At 34.4% G+C, this 18,640-nt stretch overlaps 2 protein-coding genes across 3 annotated transcripts; one reads left to right on the top strand and one right to left on the bottom strand.

The window, feature by feature from the left end:
* Positions 1-1,003: 1,003 nt before the first annotated feature.
* LOC120313398 (melanocortin-2 receptor accessory protein-like) lies at positions 1,004-3,806 on the bottom strand. Its single transcript, XM_039355303.1, has 3 exons — positions 3,673-3,806; positions 3,004-3,103; positions 1,004-1,572 (listed from the first exon to the last, which is right to left on the bottom strand). Exons 1-3 carry the CDS (start codon positions 3,767-3,769, stop codon positions 1,407-1,409), a joined length of 363 nt encoding a protein of 120 aa, XP_039211237.1. The 5' UTR covers positions 3,770-3,806; the 3' UTR covers positions 1,004-1,406.
* A 742-nt stretch (positions 3,807-4,548) lies between these two features.
* Positions 4,549-17,801, top strand: LOC120313397 (protein Mis18-alpha-like). 2 transcript variants are annotated; one of them, XM_039355302.1, is made up of 5 exons: positions 4,549-4,886; positions 5,951-6,017; positions 6,428-6,550; positions 7,955-8,048; positions 9,567-17,801. In XM_039355302.1, the coding sequence occupies exons 1-5, from the start codon at positions 4,691-4,693 to the stop codon at positions 9,600-9,602; spliced, it is 516 nt and encodes a 171-aa protein (XP_039211236.1). In that variant the 5' UTR covers positions 4,549-4,690; the 3' UTR covers positions 9,603-17,801. The 2 variants fall into 2 exon arrangements, with proteins under 2 accessions (XP_039211236.1, XP_039211235.1); XM_039355301.1 differs by having other exon boundaries at positions 8,474-17,801.
* Positions 17,802-18,640: the final 839 nt, after the last annotated feature.

Below are 18,640 nucleotides of genomic sequence, written 5' to 3'. Positions count from 1 at the left end.
GGGGGGAAAGGGAAAAAATGAAGTGAATCATAAGGAATTTACAAGCAAATCAAATTGGCTAAAATTAAATTTATTAAAACATTTTCAATATTAGTTTTATATAATTGAGTATCCTACATGATTATATTTAAAATCCAAGTAATATATAAACAGTAAAATGAGCATATTATAAATCAGAAAGTAATATAATGAATGATAGTAATTTCTGTTGAAACAGATCACTGAAATTTGGAATATTATCACTTTATGCTAAAAGAATTGAAATTTTAGATGTAGTACACACTCATATATGGTATTATGATCCTTAAATGGTTTCCAAGTTGAAGTACATTCTGCGTCAGATTTACTTTAGAAATATGGAAGTTATTTTGGACATAGAGGTATACTCCTACAGCTTAATTAGCCATTATTCTAGGAAGGAATTCTGTGTACTTTTCTATCAGAAGTGTAAAGAGTCCTTGCAGCAATTAACATGTACAAAGCTGCTCCAGTGTACTTTGTGGGGATATAAACTTTGATATATTTAATTAAATTGGTTGGAAAGGAAACTAACCTTTTATAAATTGTTTCAATCCATTAGAGATTGTTTTTCAGTGTTGTTGAGTTTTGCAGCATTGCTACCAAAAATGGAAAAAATGATCCAACCTGATTATTACATTTCCAGTAATTCTTAGAAAATGAACTATATTGTCATTGGAAAATTTTGCCCAACACTATTGTGTACATTGCATTACAGAAACAGAAAAAAATGTTTTTAAATTTTTATAATAATGCTGCTTCTAATAGATATATTCTAGGCAGATAAAAGGACGTGCAACTTTAATGTTGCATATACATACATAACAAATATTTGTATTTTAGAAAGTGAATAATTTATAATATAAAACCACTATATTTTGTTTCACTGAATCTCAAACATAACTACATTTTAATTAGTCTTAAATATTGTTCAATCACAATTTATTTTCAATTAGGACAAAAGTCAATCTGCAGATTCAGCCAGTTTTTTTTACAACAATTGTATATCATGTAAAAATACAAGTAATGTAATATTTCCAGTAGTAATTCAGTAGAGTAGAGCATCTGATTTTGGTTTTGTTCAATTTCCTAAATGATTTGAAGCATGATTTTGAGGCACTAAACTGTATATGTAAAGTTAACAACATTTTGTCTAATCTATGTATAAATCATTTGATATTTTTTTAGAAATTAAATTGTGGATTTCATATTTATTTTCTGTTAAATCTACCCTTTTGTATTAGATACTACAATGATTATTATATAACAAAAAAGCCAAAGTATTTTTTTAAAAAGAATGATTAAATGTTTTTTACAAAGGTATTCCTCCTAGCACATTGTACTATTTTAATATGTAGCAGGCTTCATATTTCACTTGTGAGAAGATTTTACACTGAATTATCCATATGGTAACATGGTAACCTATTATTTGAACATAGCCCTTCAATTTCTTCTCCTTGGTTATCTATAGATGTTCGTACAGTGTCATTATTAACAAGATTTTGATGAATAGTTTCTGAATAATTCCATGGAAACTTCTTGGATCCTCCAGTCCTGGGAACAAAATTGCTAAATTAAATTTGACTATCTTTAAAGTATTGTCAGGTCATATGAGGAACAATAATAACCGATAATCAAATTTCATGTAATTTATTGGCTCAAATCACAGTGAACTTTATAACAGTAAGGATTTCAACTGCATGTTTCAGTGCTAAATAAGTTTGTAATAACAATGTCTCTGTAATGTTTAGTCCCAGTAATATTTCTTTGGTCAATGCCCAGCAATACAATATTTATCTGTATGGAACTATTGCTTCATTTTCTGAGAGGTTGTCTATGTAAAATAGGTTATAAGATCAATGTATTCTGTAAATTATAAAACACTACATCAAAGATGTATAAATTAAAAGTACATATGCAGACATTCTTCCCACAAAAAATGATGTAAAAACTAATTTGTAGAAGTTTTGTAAAACATTGTAATCTTTAAAATAAAACAGCACTAAATTTGGCAGATTAGATCCAAATTTATTTCAATTTACTTTAGTTAAAACTAATCTTCTAACTAAAGTAAACTGACATGAATAAATTTGGATCTAACCTGCCAATTTTGTAGAAGGGAGTGAGGAAGTTTATAGGAATTTGATAGGTCTGCAGTATTCAATAGATACCATTCAATATCTTTTCTTGAGGTTCAAACAAATTTCTTTGGTTATTGGGCACATTTCCAATACTAAATGCATGTGATAAATATACAAATTGCTTGGGTTTATTTATTTGTATCTTGAAATACTCTTAAGCATCACAAGGACTTTACCATCGTTAAGAAGTGCTGAAAAAGTATTTTCAGAAAAACTGATTTGAAAATAATTAGGAACTCTCCTAACTATGTTTAATTTACTGTTATATTTTAAATCCAGTGGTGGGATTCAAATATGTGAACAACCGGATTTCTGTGCGGATGTGCTTCTGGAAGTCCATTCTGGGCTTTGGCAACAAAAGATTAGCTACCGGTTCTGCCAAACTGGTGCAAACTGGCTGAATCCCACCACTGTTTAAATCCAGTGGTTTATTAAATTATATGTAAGTTGGGGAGACATGATAGCAGTATTTCAGTATTTGAGGGGCTGCTACCAAAAAGAGGGGGTCATACTATTCACCAAAGCTCCAGAGGGCAGGACAACAAACAATGGTTGGAAACTGATCAAAGAGAAGCAACCTGGATGGAATTAAGGAGAAATTTCCTGACAGTAAGGACAATTAACCAGTGGAACAGCTTGCCTCCAGAAATCACTGGAGATTTTTAAGAAGAGGCTAGACAGTCATTTGTCTGAGATGGTATAGGTCGTCCTGCTTGAACGGGGCTGGACTAGGAGCACGTCCAAAGTCCCTTCCAGCTTCTATTTTCAGTATACCAATTTTTCTAGAGCTGTACAAACTTTATAACTACAAAACCATTTGTAGAATAAAAGATATTTCACTCACTTCATGGATGTTCTACCAGATCGAGACATGTAGAACAAAATGAAGAAGAGAAATGCCACAAAAGAAACAAGTCCAATCCAAAAGCCTATGACAATTGAATCTGTTGAAAAATAAATTAGAACTCTTCAAATAAATATAAATATCAGCATATTTATATACATATAATATACATGGCCTTTATTGTTTAATTATTCAAGAGGTTGTCTTCAGTGCTATATTTAAAATGTATGCAACATTTCCACTACAAATGGAAGCTATCATCCTCAGTTTGGCTGAGACTTACTGAGATCAATACGTATTAAGGTACAGTAGTAGTGAAAGTTAAATGTTGATTTTGACAGTCTTAAACATAACTAAAGTTGCAGGTGTGTGCCTAGTTACTTTCAAGAGATATTTTTCTAGTTCAACCCATTAAAATTAAATACATTTTTGTTTAAATAAAACATGCTTAGGATCTATTTCCTTTGTATTCCAGGTGTAACACTGCCATCAAAAACCTGCCCCTATGAAGGCAGGGAAGATTACACGTATCTCCACCCCTAGAATTCAAGGTTTCCCTGAGCTAGATTTCTCCTACCCTAAGATATTTATAACTGAATGACTTACCCTTTCATTTAAGGGGGGATAAAATATTTATTCCTACATAGTGGAAAGAACAGCAGTACTTACATCTGTTGGCTTTCAAATTACTTGCATCAACTGGAGGTAGATCAAAGTAATCCAGGTAATATTCATAGGGCACAGTATAATTTGTTGCATTAGTCATTTCAGTAATACAACCAAGGTAGCTTGGTACTCTAATAGATCCAGCACAAAACTACAGTGTTTCCATAATGACACGCTGTAATTGTGTGAATAATTTCTGATTTGACATCCTTAATTACCTTGACATAGCAGAACTATTCAGGCTGACCTTCATTTCTGCTGTAACAGCTGCCAAATGCTAAAATGACACTGAATGTCTCTTGTATGAGCCATGGCCCCCTCTGTTATTGTTTGTTTGTGCTAGAATCTAATGCCAACGGTACAAAATATTTTAAATTCAGATTGTTAAACAACTGTTTAAATTCATTTTAGAATATCAGATGCTGCTTGTCAAGTCTCTTGATAGAAATTTGACAAGAGTTACATAATAGATTTAATTAAAAACTTCATTTTGGGGTAGGGTTTGGGTGATTCAGCTATCTGAATCCCAAGAAGTATAAACGTTTGAGAGGCCCAGCAGGGTCCCCACGACTACCTGTAACACACGTTTAGGCTTTATCACAAATTTCTTTTGTTTTTTTATACATTTACGCGGTTTTTTTTAAAAAATAGTACAGTAGTGCATTAGAGAATAGTACAATCTAAATGCAAGCCACGATTCAGAACTAAATGAAACTGGCGTCCATATTTCTCGTTCTTCAGGCGAAACGCGCTCGCAAACCATCAAGCTCAGCTCTAAGCTGTTCGCGTTCAAACAGCTTCCACCGCGAATCCATCAACGCAGGCCTTTGCAGGTGGCGGGAGAGCGTGAGTTAGTGCGCATGCGCACAAATTCTCCCTCCTTTCTCCTGCCCCGCGACTGCTTCTGCCTCCTCTCCTTGGGAAAGAAAACGAAACAACCTTGTAGAGAGGGGCCGCCCATTATTTCCGGTACTGAGGCAAGAGAGGAGGCGGAGTTCGGCGCGGGTGGCTTGGAAAAAAAATGGCGGCGTTTCCATTTGAAGAAAGCTCTCTGCCGATGGAAACATTTTCTGACAAACTAGGGCCCGATAACCAGGAAGGGCCGGGTGCAGAGGACCTGCCTATGGTGTTCCTCTGCGCCGGATGCAAACGGCCTGTAGGAGACACGCTCAGCTGGGAGACTAACGACGAGGACACCAATTGCATCCTGCTTAAGAGTCAGTGGGGGGGGGGGGAAACGCGCGCGGCTACCTAGCAACGCTGCGCGCGGTTGGTCGAAATTCTTTTCCCACGCGTGCGCGAGCACTCCGTTCCATTCCTCGAGGCGCGTACGGCCTGCTTGTGGTTTAGGCAGTGGCCAAAGACTTTCTGTCATTCATGTCTTTCTCTGGTTGCGGTTCTCTGTTAACAAGTAACGTAGTACAGGTAGTCGTCGACTTACAACAGTTCATTGAGTGACCGTTCTCAAAAAAAGTGACTTACGTCCATTATCACCTTTACAACCTTTGTAGCCTCCCCATGATCCGTGTGATCAAAATTCAGATGCTTCGCAACTGGTTCGTACTTACGGTTGCTGTTTCCGAAGGTCACGTGGTTGCCTTTTGCAACCTTTGGACAAGCAAAATCAAGGGGGAAGCCAGATTTCCTTAACAGCCATGTTACCAACTTATCAACTGCAGTGATAAGTTGGCAAGATAACTGGCAAGAAAGGGCGTAAAATGGGGCGAAATTCACTTAGCAAATGTCTCACTTAACAACCAGTTGTGAGCTCAATTGTGGTTGTAAGTTGAGGACTACCTGTAGTCGGCAACAGTCTCTTCTAGGCTAAACTTTTCTCCCATTCTCAGATTATTTAGATTTCTTTTTTTCTAAGAACTCAATAATGTTTGTTGATTGTTGAACTTCAGTTGCGGAATCCCAAACCCAAGTTAAGTTGCAGTTTGAATTTGTGATCTGCAACAAATTTCATGTTCAACAAAGCTGGTTTATCTGTTGCTTAGGTTGCATATGCTGTTTCACTGCATTGTATTGTTTTTTTTTAACTCACTTTTAGTTTTCTATGTTACATATTCATTTGAATGGCGGTTTTTATGCCCCCCCCCTTGGAATGGAATATAAATGCTTTAATTGTTAAACCAAAAGCTTTGTTATCTTTCTTGGCCCGAAGACTATCATACAATCTTGACATTGCTTTCTGTATTCTTTGGTTTGTTAAAGTGGCCTGCCTTTTTAAGAGAACATTTTGTTTCTGCTGCTTTGATGTGTACCTTTCACATTTCAGGTGTTACACTCAATGTCTCAGTACACAAAGAGCAAAAACTTTCAAGCCAGGCAGGTGAAACTGGCTGGTAAGTTATGATTAGAACTTCAGAATGAAAGTTATAATTGACCTATAGCAGAACTTCACGTTGGTGTAGCTGATTATTTTTGATCAAAGTGGGGTTTTTTTGTTTGACATGCCCATGTAGTTTAATAGTAACCATATTTAGATGCCCTACTGTTTAATTTATCTGAATCCAGCAAACTAATAGTAATATTTGTGTTAGACCAATTCATTATCACAACATAGTACATTTTTTTCATTTTTTTGAAATCAAGAGGCAAGAGGAAGGAAAATGGGAGATCAAACCCTGAATGTGAGGATAAAATCTGTAAGAGATTATGTCTGTTTCTCCAGGAACTTTCAGTATTATTTGCTTCATTTGCAGGAAATCTAAATTAGAGCATATTATTAAAAATCTGATGTTTTGCTTTACAGTATTCTTGAAACCTTGTTTTGCTCTGGCTGCAACCTGAACCTTGGAAACATTTATAGATGTACCCCAAGACATCTTGACTATAAACGAGATTTGTTTTGCTTAAACATAGACTCTCTAGAAAGGTAAGTGAACTTACAATGGAACTTGCTAATCACATTTTCCTTATAATCTCTTAAGTCAGTGGTTCTCAACCTGTGGGTCGGGACCCCATTTGGGGTCGAACGACCATTTCACAGGAGTCGCCAAACAACGCAGTCCGCCATTTCCCCCCCCCCTTTCCTTAGCTGTGCTACTCCCTTTTATTCTATTGGCTTTTGAAAGCCAATAGAATAGACTCTCTTGAATAGAGTCTAATTCTATTGGCTTTCAAAAGCCAATAGGAATTGTCCAGGCTGTCTCTGCCCTGCTGAGCCCGCCAAAAGTCCCATTCTGCAAACGGTGCTGCACCAGTTGAGTAGTCCTCGACTTACGGCCGGTTGAGTAGTCCTCGACTTACGACCGGTTGGGGGTCGTGGCATTAAAAAGGTTGAGAACCACTGTCTTAAGTAGAATTGGTTACTTCAGAGATTTAACTTCTTCAATTACAGATTTTTATTTTGCTGCAAAGGCAAATGGAATGTTTCAAGTCTAATGGAATAATATTTATTACCTATTGCTTTAAATTTATGAAGCATCATTTTTTGTGCTACTGTTTTGTGGAAGAAGAAAAATACATCAGAAATGGCAGCCCTCGTTTTTGTTTGATTTCAAGCACTGAGATTCTTTCATTTCTTCTTTCTCCCTCAAATATTATATCCATCTCTTTATGAAAAAATAAGTCTATATAAGTTCCAGAGATAAGGAGTTATAATCACATATCTATAGTAGTACTTTAACACTGTTGACATTGTGTATATATTGTTTACTTAGAATTTTGGTGTTTGCATAATTCTAATCACAATGGTTTTTCTTTTTTAAAATTTTTGGTTCTAAATCTCAATGTGGGAATAAAATAGAGCCATCTGTAAATGAAAAAAAATAATAATTTAATAGCACATTTTTCAATTAACTAATGTCATTAAAACACAGCTCACAGAATCTTATGCCTTTTAATAAAAATGTAATAAATGTTAATCAAAATATGTTGGAAAGATGCTACTACATTCTTTGTGATTTTTTGCTACCATAGATTAACACAGCTGTCCTGCAAATCTCCATACTTGGGTGGGAATCAGTCCTCTTTATTTTCAGAAACACTTGACCAATAAAAATCAAATATTCTTAGTGAACAAGTGAAAACAGAAAGTTACAAGGGTCTTCTGGACATTCTTTTTAAAATGACATTGAATTGGTTGATCATTTACTTAGGTTTTGAATTCATAAGACTCATTAGTAATATTAGTGTTAATCATTACTACTACAGAAAAATGAGAATTGTTTTCTTTTCCTTAATCACTGCCATTGACGGATTCTATTGCAGTAAGTTCTATAGTTATGATTGTTCCCATAAATGATTGTTATGCTACTTATAACTATAAATGTCTAAGTTATACCTTAGGGTCATCAGAACAAAAAGCTGACATTGATGAGGAACCTCTCACACTTGAAAGTCGAGCTAATTTAGAAGAATCATTAGGAAGGGTAAGATAATTATTCTGTATTTATATTTTGCCTTTCATCCTTATTTATTTAGATGTATTATGATGGATTCTTAAAATCTTTTATTCATACATAAGTAAAATTCTGCCAATAGCAGCTAAGGGAAAATTTGGGTGGAAAAGAAATACATTTCTTTATTCTTTCCTTTGTACTTTTGTATGAAAATATAATTGTTTTTCTGATTAAACATATATTAGCACTAGTTTTATATGTTCATGCAACTGCTTAAGCTTTTTGCACAATGCTGATTTGAGATCAATGTATCATGCAATTCCAAATCCCTATTATATCAGTTATAAGATAGGGGAATGAAAGGTAGTATCCGCTCTGACTGTCCTCAGATTGTACTGATGAAGTAGGAGAAAAATGGTATATTAAATTGATTTTTTAAAAATTGTATTTAACAGGCAGAAACAATACTGAAAGCACTAGAACAACGGTTATCTGCAGTGGAATCAAGTTTTGCAATGCTTCACAATATTGGCTGAAAAATATGACTATTGCTGTAAAATTGTTGGATTACTGCAAGAGTCTAGTCACAAATTATAAAACTCTACTCAGTCTTCTAATTAAGACTACAGACACTTGAGAAACAAAAACAAAATCTCTAAAGTTGAATAAATTTCTAGGAAATCTTGTAAATATGCCCACGTTGGTCCTTTTACAATATTTTTAATCTCAAACATTCTAAATAATTGAAATTCCAATAATCTTGTCTGTGTTTTTGTCCTTTCTGTTTTGTATACTGCATACAGTTTCTTACTTTGATTGGCAGCTTAGATTGGAATGTACATCATCCACTTTTTGTGGAAAAGATGATTGCTTTGGATACCTTATGGTTTTCAGAGCATTACAGTTGAATCTTTTATGTATTGTAGCAGCCATGTAATTGTCTACTAGTTTAAGATATTGATATATTATGTGTAATATACTGGCAGAGGCTATATCCATACATATTTCTTAGCTTGTATTGTTCCAATGTTTTTTTTTTACTGTACTTTGAAATATTCAAGAATAAAAAACTCTTCCAGAAAATACAAACTAACATGGCAAGAAATTCTTAACTAAAAAGAAAACCTAGAAATAAATTGACTGTACTAGATACTTTACAAAATAAAGTGGCAAAAGTTACATAATTTAAAGGTTTGCCATTGTATTTTAGAAGAATTGTTTTTTAAATATCAGGAATGTTCTTTAAAAATCAAAATACTTGAATGCAATGATGTAAATGTTTCAGTAAAAATAAAAAATATATAGTTGAACTGGAATTTAAAATTCAGTTAAGTTTTATTGTAAGTCTTTGTGCTTATTTATTACTTTATTCTGTAATGAAGAATAGAATAGAAGCTACATGTAATTTGCCACACTGAAATGCCTTTTATGTTCCAAATAAATCTAGGTGGGATTAGTCATCACAGATTTCTCATTATGTTGTAGCACATTTTGTTCATCTAAATAGAACACATCATGCTGGTTTGTCTTTATTTTTTTCTTCTTTAGAAATGGAAAAAACAGCTACTATTCATCAAGCTATAATTTGATACATAACGTATGTACATATGCTTGTATATTATGTATGGATAGAATGGGGTATGTTGAATAAAACAAAATCTGTATTGACATGATGTTTTACACCGCTTTGCTGCTTCAATACAAAGAAATGGCTAACCATTGCCAATTAGGTTAGAATATCATACAGTAATAACTAACCATTTAATACTTCAAGAACAGGTAAATTTACATAAATTCTATTTCCAAAATCTATAGAAAAGCTAAGATTTAATTGCTCTTTGAAATATTGGCAGAGATGCAGCTCTTTGTACAAGCATTTTCTTTCAGATCTGAATCAGTTACAAAAATGCATTATGCTGGTGTCTTCATTTAGAAACATGAAATTTATAACTAGACTAACATTCCCGATCTTTTTTGTTATTAGAGACTAACAGCGTCTCTGGGAATAATGCAAAGAGATATCCTATAAAACCAATTACTCTTTGTTTAAAGGCAGCAAAAGCTTGGTACCTTATAAGCCTGTTACTAGCAGGAGTTTGAAATTTTAAGCATGCTTCCCATTGTTACTCTTCTACCTGTTAAATTAGAAGTGCAGTCTTACTGTTCCATTGGAATGATCCTGATTGCACTGAGTAAGTTCTAATAATTAGCATGTACTGAATCATAAATCTAATGATTGGAATATATCAGTTCAGCTTAAAAATAGATAATAGAGACACATACATTTTTAAATATGTTAATATAAATTCCAAGGTGTGTGTGGGCAGAAATTGTCAAGGGTAACCATGCATGAATTTTAATTGTTTTCATGGATTAATAGTGTAGACTTTTAAAGGGTGGTTCGTGTTAATTTTTGTTCCCCCTTTTCATCCCAGAGATTAACTGTAAATCTGTGCCAAATGTTAGGATATACTTGCACTGACTGTTGAAAGCTTTTTAAAATTTACACAGGAGTGATAATATTTTTGTTTTTTATCCCTAATGTGAGATAATAACAGCCATGTTAGTTTTGAAAGATCGTAAATGGTTTGCTATTTGTTCCCACCATAAACAGCAATCATTGTAAAAGGTTTCTTAGGAAGACATAAGAGTGCATTCAGATGTCCTGCACAGATAAATAACAAAATAGCTGCAGCATTTGTTCTGATATAATTGGATTGACATTTTATTAGGAAGTCCATTTTGCTGCATGCTTTTCTTAATATCCAAACAGAATAGCATGCTCAAACTTTGGTCTCTTTAAAGTTACTAGTTTTTAACTAAGAACTAGATCTTTCCTCAAGGTCATCTCTCTGAAGCTATCCCAGCCGAAAGAGGGGAAAGGCAAGGCGGTATACTGTCCCCCTTTTCAATTTCTACATTAATCCAATAATACAGCTGCTCATGGTCCCTGCTCATCATCTTCCTGTTTTGATAGAACTAGTGATTTTTGGCACTTTTATATGCAGATTATATGATTCCCATGTATGTTTCTCAGGTAGGAATGAGAAGGGCACTAGTTTTTTCTGCCTAGAAGATTATTAATGAACAAAAAACAAAGAGTTCTAGCATTTGCTTGACACCACCATAAAATGGCACAAATGACAATTAATGGGATTCCAATTGAGCACCACTAGCTTGGAGTGCTGTTGCACAGCAATCTATCTTGGAATACACATCTTTTCTACTAGGCTAATGGTGTTAAGGCTAGCTCCAGAGCTATTCAATGTTTTTAGCTGTCTTTATTTTTATCCTTATTTTGTATGCTGCCCAGTGCCCACTGGAGTTGGATGACCAATATAAGGTATTAGTGGCCAAGACTATGCTTCAGCTTCTGTACCATACTTAGGCATTAAAAATACCAGATCCGCTCAGTGCTTCAGGCCTTCCCTCTGTTTGCAAAGCTTTTTCCTGCAGTTCTCGTCCAGGCCTCCCTTTGCAGAGAACAGAGGCCTAAAGTACCATGAGATCAGGCAAGATCGGTAGCAATAGGCAGGGCAAATTTTGCAGAGTCTCTGCGGTCATTTGTAAGTGCGAATGACTGCTGTGGTGCTGCAACATTCGTAATTTTGGGACTTGGGGGGGTTAAGTCATAACTTCAAACGGTCACTAAATGAACTATCGTAACGTGGATTACCTATACTTCTAATTAAACACTAGTTAGAGAAAAACTGATTAAAAAGAAAAATAGAATTAGACAAAGAATGAGATGAAAACAAGACTGTAAGAGAACTATTCCTAAAACTACTAATATTTAGCTATCACAAAATATCATACAAAAATCAAGGAAATATATACTAAGGAGATGTCCAGTCATTACTTGGTTCAAAGGTATAGCTAATGTGAATTTGCAATAGGAAATGTTGGTTCAGGAGCAGAATAATACCTTACATTGAATACTACAGGATGACTGGCCAATATCAAGGCAGATCTAGGGAGAGAGGGGAACTGTACTGGATGCAGGTATCCTGTTAGATGCTTTGCTACCCAATCTTGTGTTCAAAGGAAGCTCTATACACTAAAGATTTTATTCCTAAATATGGATGCATAAGATTTCAATGTAGACTTCATTTCAGCGATGCTATCTCAAAACTAACCAATAAGCTACAGTAATAATACACAAATGTAATGCCTGAAAGCAATATTGTTTCTACAAATTTAGGTTCCCCTACATGAATTATAGTATGAAATGAACTTTACCATCCCCATATGGTAAAGAACACATTGGCTGTCAAATCCAATTTATGGATTTTCAGAATGTAGTTAGCCCGTATGTACTGTATGTATTATTTTTTAGTCAGTATTGTCCATGTCCTTAAAATGTCTTCAAGGTACATGCTAATGGGATTATGGCCCAAATATGGTAACATAATTAAAGTCTCTCTCTGTACACATAGATTTATGCAGGATATAATTCTAACATATCTAAAGACACCCAGGCTGGAGAAGACTTCTCCATGTCTGAGCTTCTAGAAACAAAAATATTGAGAGAATAGAATAGAATAGAATAGAATAGAATAGAATAGAATAGAATCTGGAAGGGACCTTGAAAATCTTCTAGTCCAGCCCCCTGCTCAAGCAGGAGAACCTATACCATCTCAGACAAGTGACTGTCTGGCCTCTTTTTAAACATCTCCAGTGATGGAGCACCCACGATTTCTGGGGGCAAGCTATTCCACTGGTTAATTGTCTTCATTGTCAGGAGGACATATAGATTCATATTCTGGAACAGGAAAGAAGGTAATGATTTTAGTGTGACTGATTAGGCACATATTAGATTTATCTTCCTTGATATGGTCACTAAAACAGCAATTTCATATTTGTCTATTGTGTATTCTATTCTACCACAAGATGGCATGTTTGCCCTCTAGCTGTTCTTTTTGGCCTTTTAATTTTGTTATTGCTTCATTATTTCAGGTCTGATACATGGTCCATTAATTTATCATTAGTTCCTCAAATTTACAAATCAAAATAGGAAGCATTAGGTCTTTCTAACAACCCATTACTTAACTGGAAATGTTGTGCGAGTCATTTCTGTTCAATTCAGTTGTATTCATTTTTTTTTCATTCAATAAAAATGGGTTTTTACTAGTCAATTTATTTTCTATATTCCCCTTTTTAGATTTTAATGGTATTATGCCAGTTTATTTGGGGAAGAATGCTGGTTAATATATTGCTGGTTACTAAAGACACTTAGTGCAAACACTACTAACCAAGATTGTGGGCTAGTTCTTAAAAACAGCAGCTGAAGCAGTAAATCTGCACATTCTCAACTTCAGTTTACAACTGGAAGATCATGTTGATTCTTACAAGAAATCCACCCTCATGTGACACATGTCTGACTTGAAAGCCCCTATATTAAAATGATCAGAAATTGTACAGCTTGATAAAGTATTCCATTTAGCTTAACCAAGTCCATCAAACTGCCGGTCCATGGGCTGAATGTGTCATGCCAAAACTGTGCCCACCCCATTGCTGGCAATTGAAAAAAAGTTGCAATATGGCGTAACACGTCACCTGACGTTGCGAGTTTGACACCCTTGATCTAATGCAAACTAGTGCTCTGTAGATATGTTGAATTCCTGACCAGCAAAGCTGCTGACAAAGTGGGCTGCAACTATCACTCAGTGCCTCCAGATGATACCAAGTTACAAAATATAACCCTAATGTAATATTCATTCATTCATTCATTCATTCATTCATCTTTATTAAATTTGTTGCCCACCCATCTTACTACAAGATAACTAATGTTACAGAAGAAGTATATATTTGCCTTAGAAAAATATTCTCAGTTTGTATCTTATGTAAAAATAACTGAATAAATTTTTGAAGCTTTGTATCTACTTCTGCTTACCACTCCCAACGTAGAGAGCAATGTAACAAGTTGATTATAACCATTGTTCTTATGACCTCTATCTTCAGTTCAGATGCAAAACTACTTATAAGTGTGAATAATATATATGTATTTATGGCTGTAGATTACAGTAATCCTCCCAAACTAACCATTCTTTTCAATATCTATTTTTTATTTTGAAATTTTGTAAACTTTCCATAGGTTCTAAATCAAAGTGTAAATAACTTTTCTGCAAGCAGAAATTAACCACACACATTTGTTAAAATGTATGTTTAAAACAATTATATCTTGTATTATGTCACTTTTTAAAGATGCTACATTATAAAGAGGAGTGGTAGCAAGCCCTGGCATATATAGACAATTTTGGACTTCTGCCTCGGCACATTCCTTTTAATAATAAAGATGCTACATTTGATGGCGTTGGTATACATTTTAAAAGTATCCTGCTGAATTCTAATTAGTTTCACTATTCAACTGTTCTTTATCTATCCAGATAATGGCTGGGTACCCCAAATGACTGCTAAAGTAAGAACTTCAGTCAACATTCCAGACAAATCATTGTGATCTTGACTTCAAAGTTAGGAAAGAAACCAATCTTCTTTCAAAAGACTTAGATATAGGCCACATTTATTTCAGAACCACCAGATGCTCTGATTGAGAAAAAAAATGACCCATTATTTCTAAGAGCAAACCTCTGTTATCAGTTATTGGATAATCCAATGTGTTGCAAGCTTTCCAGCTTAATCTATCACAGAATGAATTTTCCAGTTTTTTAAAAACAAGAAAAGTTACAATTTAATTTTGTCCTGTTAAATGAGAGTTAGCTTTCATATATGTATCTGCCTAGTGGTTAGTAGCTCAGAAAACTGTTTTCTGGTGCCCAGTAAAAGAAACATATTTACTTTGTTTTCAGAAGCTTATGAAAAGTGGCATTATACTTTTTTATTGTTCAAAGGTGGAATCTAGATTCAAAAACAAAATATAGGATTCAGCCTTCCATCCTTCCAAGGTCGGTAAAATGAGGACCCAGATTGTTGGGGCCAATATGCTGACTCAGTAAACCACTTAAAGAGGGCTGTAGAGCACTGTGAAGTGATATATAAGTCTAAGTGCTATTGCTAGTAGTAGTGAACAGTGATAGAAAGGAATTCCTGACCTAAATATTTCAAATCTATTGTTTATAGAAACAATTGAAAAGCTTAGGTGAAGGAATAAATAAATTATTAATACCAAATACAAATCAAATAGATATAAGGAACGTGGGTGTCAATTTAAATTTAAATGTGATAATTTAGGAAAGATCCTGGCAAAGAGGAAGATTTGGTTCGTAAATAGAATATTCAGAATAGCAAATTATAAAAGAAAACCTACAGGGGTAGGCTCAAACTACATAACATAAGAGATATCCAACTCCTGAGAGTACTGTACATTACTAATTGAAAGAGGAGGCTTTGACCTTTTTTTTTCCTTACATCATTTCTCCAACGCAAACTTCCAAAGTTACATTTGCTCTGCTTTAAAAACACATGTAAGAATCAAAATAATGTCCTATCATAAATCTCTCAACTGTCTTTTACCCTGTGGAGATGCAGTTCTGTCTCTTTTGAGCATGGGAACCCTTCACTCTGGTGTATTTTATAATCATAACCATCTCTGAAGGCATTATCTCTCTCATTAGACTGTATTTAAGTGTCCTGATCAATATGGTAACATTTGCCCTGTGATTTACTATAATTTTTTCTACTGTGTGATTTGGGTTATTACTTGAGTAATCTAAAGTTATTTCTGAATCGGTTTCCATCACAGACTCCTCCTCTTGAAGCCTGCTGGATGGTATCCAGGTTGATCTGTGTTGAGCTGATAAAGACCATCCATTGCTTGGTCTGGTTTTTTTTTTTTTTTTTTAGTAAGGGCTGCCTCTATCTCTATGCATTATCTATGCATACAATTGGAATTCTTATGCAATTTTTTAAAAAATTATAAATGTGAAGTTCTTTGGGAAGATATATTCTTCCAAAATTGTTACAAAGCATGGTCAGCCATCAATATAGTATATCATTTGCACTTCTTTCTACAAATTTTATATTTTTCCCAAAGAAATATGACTAGTGAAGCAATAATAGCCTATCTGTTATTTCCCCCCCACAATAGGTAATAATTCCATGTTTAAACCAACATCCTACAGAAATCCCTTCTAAGAATAACTCACTTTTATTTCCTTCTCAGATGCACATTTCTGTGGGTTTGCAGCTTAATGTATGCTAGCCCATTCAATAAAGAGTGTTTTGTTTCCTGCAAAGTGGAGAGAACCTTCTTCTCCATCCTGACTTTAAAGGTCCATATATATAAACTGAAGCAGCTGGGTGAATCAATACGCTAAATAAACAGTACTCATATGGAAAAACTTAGAAATCCCTGCCAAGCCGAGAGAGATGAAGGAATATGCATTTGGTGATGATTGTTAAACCAAATGATTTGTGGAGGGCTGGGCTGATGAAAGGTCAGTTTGTTGAGTTTGGATAGTGACTCCTGTTTTCTCATAGTGTCAAAATGCTGAAAATAAAGTATGCTTTTATTTGTTTGTATCTCATATCACAGGACACACCTCCCAGTTTTTACTTACATATTTGATACAACAATGAAACTTTGCTAATCTTAGTCCCCATTAGAAATGAAAGAATATGACCATTGTGGCTTTTCTGTTTTTCACGAATCTATCAAATTGGGGAGGGGAGGGAGGTTTCCTTCCGTTTCTCTTTTTTGAGAAGTCTGCTTAATGAGAATGTTTAGTCAGTTGTGTATAGTTTGAAGCACAGTTCTCTAAAAATGAGTTTTGGGTGAAGTTTGTCTAATATACATGATTTTTGCAAATATTTCTCTTATATAGTGCTTCTTTTGTGTGATGTCATTTTTGACCAGGATGATCACTTTGCAAACTGAGATCATTTTTAATGTGTATGATTGTATATAGAAAAACATATTTTTATGTTAGGCAAGTAGGACAATGTGAATGTATATTTTTATTCTTATCCTAATTAACAATGTATAAATGTCTCTCTCTATAAATTGGAATGAAAGCATATAAATCAGGATGAAAGCTACATAGAACTGGAATATATTTTATAGAAGTATGGATGTCTGTGTCTTGGCAAGTTGGGAGACCTTAACAAATCTTGCCTTAGCTCTTAACTACAGAGGGTCAAGACCTGATTAGAACTTGATGGGAATCTTCAGCAAATGTCAATGCTGTAGGATAAACTGGGATTTTAGAAGAAGAAGAAGAAGAAGAAGAAGAAGGAGAAGGAGAAGGAGAAGGAGAAGGAGAAGAAGAAGAAGAAGAAGAAGAAGAAGAAGAAGAAGAAGAAGAAGAAAGCAATGGCAATCATTTCTATACTTTTGCTAAGAGAGCTACATCCGTCTTTCCATGAGGTTTTCATGAGTTGAAATAGAATAGAAATGAATAGAAAGAAATTCTATTTTATGAGTACCGTATCTGTAAATATAAGTAGTATAAGTAGCCTTGCTGCAAAGAAAACAAAATTCCAGTTTTCATCTTTGTATCTGCTACTGTGAATGGACAACTGTATAGATTTCAGTGAACATTTTTGTAAGAGATGAAAATTCAGATGCTTGGAATTCGCAAGTATCTCAATGCTCCAATTGATTAAAAGTGGCTTGGTAATTGATAATATGACTTGCATGCTATTTAGAGAGTATGTGAGCAATATAATGCTGTAAAATGTTTTGGTATAAGATTATTTAAGGACATTCCCGTGCTATTTTCTGTATCTCATTCATGCCATATATTGTGCAAAACTGAGCAACTGACCTGAGCTAAGATGAGAATTTGACAGGTGGTAAATTCCTCTTAATAAAAGGCTTGCAAACCATTCTATGAATTTTAGTGATCCCATTTCTCCCATTCTAAGTCATTGCTGGTGGTTGGTATGAATATCATGCATAGCTAACAATATGCTTCCTCTTATTAATAGTATGGCATTAAATTGTTCCATGCAGCTGTTATTAGATAAAATTAAAATCTCTTTCTAAACAAATGATGCATTACAAGAAACATTGCAATGCTATGCAGTAACATTATGCATTTTTTTTCACATTTTCTGTTCTGTAGCTTAGTTAAAAACGATACAATTCTAAGAATAAAAAAGCATCAGGAAACACACATGAAAGACAGCACATACTAAAGCAGGGGGCTATGAAGAGACCTAAGATGTCACATGTGTAATGAGAGCCAAGTTAGCAGAATATATTATGGGGGGGGGGAATTATATGAAACCAAAATGTTATAAAAGCAGTTACTTGAAAGGAAATGTTACCTAAAAGGAAATGTTCCCCATATTCACCCTCTGACATCCTGGGTATTAGCCTACTCACGTCTATTAATACAATTTCAGACGGTCATATCATGTATTGGCTAAGTATAATCTGCTTTTGACTATCCTATAGCAAACAAGGCACACAAAAGTAATTGGCCTTTGGCAGTCAGAGAATGTAATAGTTTTATTCCGAAATCACAGTTGCGATTTATGAGAATGGCTATATGTAGGTTGCAGCCTTCTGAATGTTCCCCATCCCTTGTTTTTTTCTTCAGATGCGTGACTCATATTTCAGGTTTGGGGGGGGGGTTGAATAAAACACAGCTCTGCAAGAACAAACATGTTAGTCTTAGGAGAGAGAGAGAGAGAGAGAAAGAGAGAGGTGGCTTGCTCTG

This window comes from Crotalus tigris, unplaced genomic scaffold, assembly GCF_016545835.1.
Source record: "Crotalus tigris isolate CLP2741 ecotype Arizona unplaced genomic scaffold, ASM1654583v1 scf7180000018657.37498, whole genome shotgun sequence".
NCBI classification, from domain to species: domain Eukaryota; kingdom Metazoa; phylum Chordata; class Lepidosauria; order Squamata; family Viperidae; genus Crotalus; species Crotalus tigris.
Note: the sequence above shows the minus strand (reverse complement) of the source record. Positions and strands in the feature narration are given on the sequence as shown.